The sequence below is a fragment of the Botryllus schlosseri genome, chromosome 16 (genome assembly GCF_051294905.1).
Source record: "Botryllus schlosseri isolate E-star chromosome 16, Bs_hap1, whole genome shotgun sequence".
NCBI lineage: Eukaryota > Metazoa > Chordata > Ascidiacea > Stolidobranchia > Styelidae > Botryllus > Botryllus schlosseri.
Window position 1 is genome coordinate 7946562 of NC_137251.1, and position 6523 is coordinate 7953084.

At 39.8% G+C, this 6523-nt stretch overlaps 1 protein-coding gene across 4 annotated transcripts; it reads left to right on the forward strand.

Moving 5' to 3' along the window:
• Positions 1–396: 396 nt before the first annotated feature.
• On the forward strand, positions 397–6116 carry LOC145459069 (uncharacterized). Of its 4 annotated transcripts, none has more exons than XR_013921266.1 (7): positions 397–1325; positions 1403–2731; positions 2815–2982; positions 3041–3255; positions 3656–3800; positions 3865–3935; positions 5079–6116. XR_013921266.1 is itself a non-coding variant. In XM_080337662.1 (7 exons), exons 5-7 carry the CDS (start codon positions 3668–3670, stop codon positions 5325–5327), a joined length of 453 nt encoding a protein of 150 aa, XP_080193788.1. In that variant the 5' UTR covers positions 401–1087; positions 2629–2731; positions 2815–2982; positions 3041–3255; positions 3656–3667; the 3' UTR covers positions 5328–6116. The 4 variants fall into 4 exon arrangements, 2 of the variants coding, with proteins under 2 accessions (XP_080193788.1, XP_080193787.1); XR_013921267.1 differs by having other exon boundaries at positions 397–1087; positions 2047–2731; XM_080337662.1 differs by having other exon boundaries at positions 401–1087; positions 2629–2731.
• The last annotated feature ends 407 nt before the right edge of the window (positions 6117–6523 follow it).

Here is a 6523-nt window from a genome sequence, read left to right on the forward strand (position 1 = left end):
TAAACGAGCGCTGATGTCGCACGAGCCATGTACTTCATTTTGATTCTACTTACACTGTCAATATTAATCGAATCTAACCATAGCAATTTACAGCTACGCTGTAAATTGCTATGATCTAACTGTCGGACTGATTCCGAAAATCTACAAACTGATCGAATTCTCCGTTCTCAAAGTATTCGGCGGTAATAGATGACGTTGCGTTACACGCCTATTACAGTGTTTGTGATTCGAGTTTGTAATTGTGAATGTAACGCTCACGGCAGTTCATTTCGCGCCGTAGATCATGATGATTATGTGTATTTAAAATGCGTTGTCATATGAGCGCCTTCATGTCTGCTATTCTCCTTGATCAATTCAATACAAAAATAAGTATTTGGAAAAGAGCCATTATATGATAAAAACTGGTAGATAAATTGGTACATATTATATCGCGTGACGGGCACATCGCGATTGAAACCTGAGATGTGATGAAGTCGAGTTTATTTTCAGTTATTGAGACGTTGCAGATAAATTTGCACCCGAAATTGTAAATTGCTCTACATCTACACAGTCTACAGTCATTCATATTTAATGAGATGGGTTTATTTTCTACGTGCCCAAGCCGAATGCTTATGGTACCATATCAGTACCCGCATCCTATAATAGAGTATATCGAATAGTAGGAATATTACCTGTACCTGTACCAGATATGTAGAAGGGAACATGATTATTACGTGAATGTGGAAATTGTCCCAAGAAACCATCCAATCAGGATTTCAAGTCAGCATTTGGCAATGCCTCAATATTTAGTTCAGGTCGATCGTGTCGGACATCCTATTTTATTCAAATACCGTTCGTGTGGCTGTGGGCTTATGGCTCCATTATCTGTTAAACGAACTTGCGCACGCATTTGATAAGGGAAAAAGGCTGTCTGACACCGATGTTACGTCACAATGCTAACCCGTGCGCGCATGCGCACTATCCAAGCTCTGAGCGAATAGCTATCGCGTAGATTGTTGCGTTACTTCTGTTTGGAAACTCCGCCGTCGCCATTGCTGAACGAATAAATGCGAAGATATTCTCGAGCTTTTCTGATCGGCTAGTATAGGTAAGTGGCTCGATTAGTTTTTTATTCTTGATTCATATTCTATTCAACGAAAGTACCGGTACGAGTGCTACTGGAAGCCACGGAGTAAGGTGGCCATGTTGAATGCATGTTGTATCCTGAAGATTATGTCAGTTCAATGATCATGGTGCAGTTCTTAGGGCGGAGATGATGAAGTTAGCTGATCCGGGAGTATGCTAATCATGTGATTAAAAACTGCTAATCGCGACGCATTTTGGGCGTGGTTAATGAAGTTAGCTGGTCCGGAAGAATGCTAATCGTGTGATTAAATACTGCTAAACGCGACGCATAATGTAGGAAAACGGTATGCGCGATGATTAGTCAAGATGTCCCGAGTTATCAATCAGGTGGCGTTATCTGCGAAAACGCGTTATTGGCTGTCAGTTGCAGACTTGGACAACAAGATAATTCTAGTAGTCTAATTTCACTAAATTAGAATGAAATGCCAGTAATCTAATTTTAATCTAATTTGCATTTTGAACTTTAATATAGAATTGGAGCTGGTTTATTGATAATCCAATACCTGGCGACCGCAGCCAAAAAAATGAAGAAAAAGGTCTGTGTGTCTGACTGTGTCACTGACTACCTATGCATTGTTTTTACTAACCAGAGCGTGACAACACAATGACCATCACAATTGCCTATTACGGCAGTCCAATTGTTTCAACAATGCCTGAGCTGATTAGAATTTATATTTTCGGAATCGGCAAGACAGTAGCATTCGGTTGAGGAGACCAGTTTCATTAATTTTTGTGCCAGGTTCGCCAGCTATAAGATTACCAATTTATTTTCTTAGCACTATGTAGCAGTAAATGGAAATCTGGCATCAGCCAAGCAGAATGAACCATAAGAAAGGGTCTTTGCGATTCCATGCCTACATTCAATTGTTACATTCCTCTCTGGGCATTTTCCCTACTGACTCTAGATCTAATGCATTTCAGACCGGACGCTGAAGGAATCGAAGTGGTAATGGGGTGCATAATCTGTCCTGTCATTGACTGTGAGAAGAAATATTTGAGTAAAGAAAACTTGTATGTGCACGTGAAACGTCAACACCGATTTTCCTCAACCTATCAGTGCCGAATTGGAAACTGTATGTCTCATCTTACTACATTTCAAAGTGACCGAGTACATGTAATCCGAAGCCACGGTTTGCGTACTGCCGGTACTGATGTGACTTCCAGATTCAATCACACTATGGAGTTGCCATCAACATCCCGTAAGCAAATTGACATAACAGATTCCGAAAATCTATCTGCTATGTATCCATTAGTAAGTGAAGTTGGTTCTAAACGAATCAGCAATAGCAAAATTCAGTTGATGTACATGAATTTAAGAGAAGGATATTTCTTGCCAATAGTTACATGCAATAATATTATGGAATCTTTTCTCAATACTATTGAATACTATATGTCACCACCACAAGACGATGTTATGCTGAAATCATGGCACACTATGAAAACTGAGACAGGGTATAGACAAAGAAAGATTATCTACCTACACTAAACATTCTATTTTTGTAGATAGCCAGGTTCGTCCGGCTACGATAATTTATGCAAGAAACTGGTGCAGAAATATCCAGTCTTAATGGACAAGGGTCATAGTGTCGCTGCTCATTCTGGATATGTAAGTGTTCTTCACTAAATAATGCTGCTTCGCTCAGAATGCCGATTTCCATGCTTCCATTTATATCATTTTCCATTATACAGCAATCATAGAAGTCCTTCTTGAGGGACCGCTATAAAGAGCTGCGTAGGCGTACGGATTCTCCTGGACAGCAGGATGCAATGCGCGAAAAGTATGGCCATCCGAATAACTCTAAAAGGAAGTCAACTGCAGAACATTTAGAGCCCTGTAAGCAGCCACGCGTATCCGAAGTAAGATGATGAAGCACATTCTCATTCTGCCTATGTGACTAGAAATGCAATTCTTCAGGATAGTACGATTTTGAAGGAGGACGGAGAAGATGACTTCAGCATCAATTCTCATCTGAGGATGTTAAACATCGAAGCAAAAAAAAAAATCCGTCTGCACAAATTATAGGCGACAGACTGGCGAGGACGTTTCGGCACCGAAAAAAAAATATTTTGCGCGGCGCCAACACTGGAAGCATCTTGGCAGAATGTCCAGTTCTATCTGAGTCCTGCTGGGTAAGAGATGTTTGATGAAAACTTGTTTTCCAAATAGAGAATGAAAATAAGATTTGGGCAAAGTAGTTCCAGTGAATTTCAAAGCATGCTAAATCTAGCAAGATATCTTACGCACGTTCACCTTGAATTTGAAACCTCATTTTGTGGCTCTTCAATGATTGTATCCGCTTCTGAAAACTGAGAGATGCGTCTTAACCATTACCACATACGAACAATGGCCCATTCTCCCATATTAGATGCGGTTTTTAAGAGCTGCTTGCAAAACTCCCACAATCGTAATTTCAAAATATTGCCTGCATGACCAATACATACGATTTCAAATTGCACCCTATAATACTGATCTCTGTCAGCAGTATGTATCTGATATTTTTATGATTATTGAATTTACTTTAATTTCTAGATCCTTGAAGATATGAAGCATCTTGTTGGGTGTGACATCACACAAACGCTTCAAGTTTACAAGGAAAGCGGCAAACTTGAAAAAATTAAACGCCTTGTAATATCAAAATGGACAAAGTTACCCGATGACATAAAATTGTTACTTGGTGAGTGAGAATTATCCTCCTTTCGTTTGGCTCTAGACTAAATGTAGAATTCGTTGGTTTGCAGGCAAAGATGTTGTTTCGTGGCTAATCGGGATGGTACCGTTGCTCAAAGGCACTGATCTAGTTGTACTTCAGGTAACAAAAGAAGTTAGCCTGTCTCCTAAATTTTCATTCAATAGCAAGCTAAATGATAGTCTATTTAATGAAAAGTCCAATGTAACTACCAGTATAGTTCATACGATATTAGCCCACTGCAAAATGACATTTGCAATCACTTTTCGAAATTAGGGATTGCGATGCATGGGTCACAGACAGTAGTACCAAATTACATTGGTTTCTAGTTTATAGCATGATGTATCACAGGGGCGGGCAACATACGACCCGCGGGCCGTATCCGGCTCGCGGACAGATTTCCGTCTTACATGATAATGTGGCCCGCCGCCCCAGTCTGTCGGGAATCCCCACTACTTGCTTACTACGTCAAATTTTAGTGACTGTATGTTATTATAACGTGTATGCGAGAGTGGAGCTGACGCGTAAGTTTGTCGGAGCGAGAAGACTTGCATTATCGGCATTTACGATGCACTCTACCCTAATGACGTCTGTGGTAATTATGATTTTTGTCGACTACAATGGTCATTTACACCAGGCTGATATTTCTTATGTTTGATTCCGTAACCGCTGACATGTTGCACGGCACACTTCTAGGCTTTTGTAAGGCAACGCTTATGCCAGGGGTCGCCAACTCAAAACGGGTAGCAGGCCGCTTTTTAAATTTCGTAGAGCACGCGGCCCACATGAATTCAATGTCGAAATTAATTAGGCCACACAGTTGAGCAACGACGCTATCTCGTCACCTACTCAACCCTAATGAATTGAGATCTTGGCAAATAAGGGTTACCGCTACCGGGCTTATCGAACGCCTTGAAATCTTAATTAAGGAATGCACTTGTGTTGATTGATCAGAGAGAAGCAGACATGGTGGCGCCTGTATGACAATGTTATTCTCAAATCCACATTGTCTTCGCCATTATCGGCGAGAAATGGCTTTGAAGTGACATTGCTGTCGTTGAAATACATTCATTAAATACGATTTATTCCTCGTATATGTGGATAAATGGGCGAATAATGTATCGATTCAGCAATCCGGCCCGCAAAGTACTTAATTTTCCTATATCCGGCCCGCCGACGGGAGAAGTTGCCCTCCCCTGATGTATCATATAATGCAGAGATTATTTCCTTTGGTTGGAATTGATGCTAATATACATTACTTTACAGGAAAAGGCAACTACGCCAAACCCGACGTTACTCTGCTGCAGTGGGGTGAAGGTGTCGTTTGATGGAATTGTCATCCCCTGCAGTGACTTGCTGCAGGCTGTTGCTCTATTGGTGGCCATTTATTTGGTTTTCAATATTTCATTTTCCCCGCTCAACAATTGCTTCATTCAATTTTTGTGCGGGCATGTGCTTAAATTTCCCACCATAAAGGTACCCTTGAGAGCGATTAAGCTTCTTAATGTCGCTTGATTTGAGGTGATCAAACTAGTCTCGATTAGTACTAAAGTAGAAGCAGCGACGTAGATTTTCACTGAAGTAGAAGTAGCGATTCAAAAGTTAGTATTTTAGGCCTAGTTTTGCCTGACAAACTGAAAAGTATCAAGTAGAAGTAGAGTTTGATCTCTATTCACCAGTATAGTAGTATAAGTCGCATTTTCAAATGAGTGAAAAAAATATGGGCCTAGTTTAGCTTAACAAACCGTAAACTAACAAGTAGCAGTAGTTTTTCAAGTAAGTGAAAAGTATCGACTATAAAGGTACCCTTGAGAGCGATAAAGCTTCTTAATGTAACTTGATTTGAGGTGATCAAACTAGTCTCGATTAGTACTAAAGTAGAAGCAGCCACATAGATTTTCAATGAAGTAGAAGTAGCGATTCCAAAGTTGGTATTTTAGCCCTAGTTTTGCATGACAAACTGAAAACTATCAAGTAGAAGTAGAGTTTGATCTCTATTCACCAGTATGGTAGTATAAGTTGCATTTTCAAATGAGTGAAAAAAATATAGGCCTAGTTTATCTTAACAAACCGTAACTATAACAAGTAGCAGTAGTTTTTCAAGTAAGTGAAAAGTATCAACCTAGCGGTGCTTAACAATCCAAGAAGTAGAAGCAGTCTAAATTCAAAACAATTGATGTAGCAGGCATAATCTGATTGGAGTCCTTCATTACTGCCACTTCTGTTAAGCTATATAGAGTTATTTCCGTTTATTTATTTATTGCCAAAATTCAATCGTTGCTGTAATAATATATGATTGAAAACAGCCAATTTTGTGGAATCTGTAGGGTCTAGCAAAGGTGAGATAGCTAAAAATACACCCATATAGGCGGCGATGCTAAGGGAGGTAAAGGCGTCTTGGTCACCTTAGAATGTAGGTGAGTTATGTTGAAAATCACCCCAAGGGTGGTATGGGGTGTTTTTGCTTGTACCACCTCTGGAGGTGTGGAGGTACACCTTTTTTATTTACAGTGTAGTAACCATCACAAAATTTGAAGGAAACTATTGAAATTCTGTTTCAATTCTCACAACATATTTGTGCAAACAAAGTTTTTCATCTTTGCTATTACTCATGATGATTAAATGAAAATGAATGATCGCCTATAAATGATAATGACGGAGAACTTGGACTTGCTCTTTTGGCCACTGAGCCAAACGTACAGAGATCATAC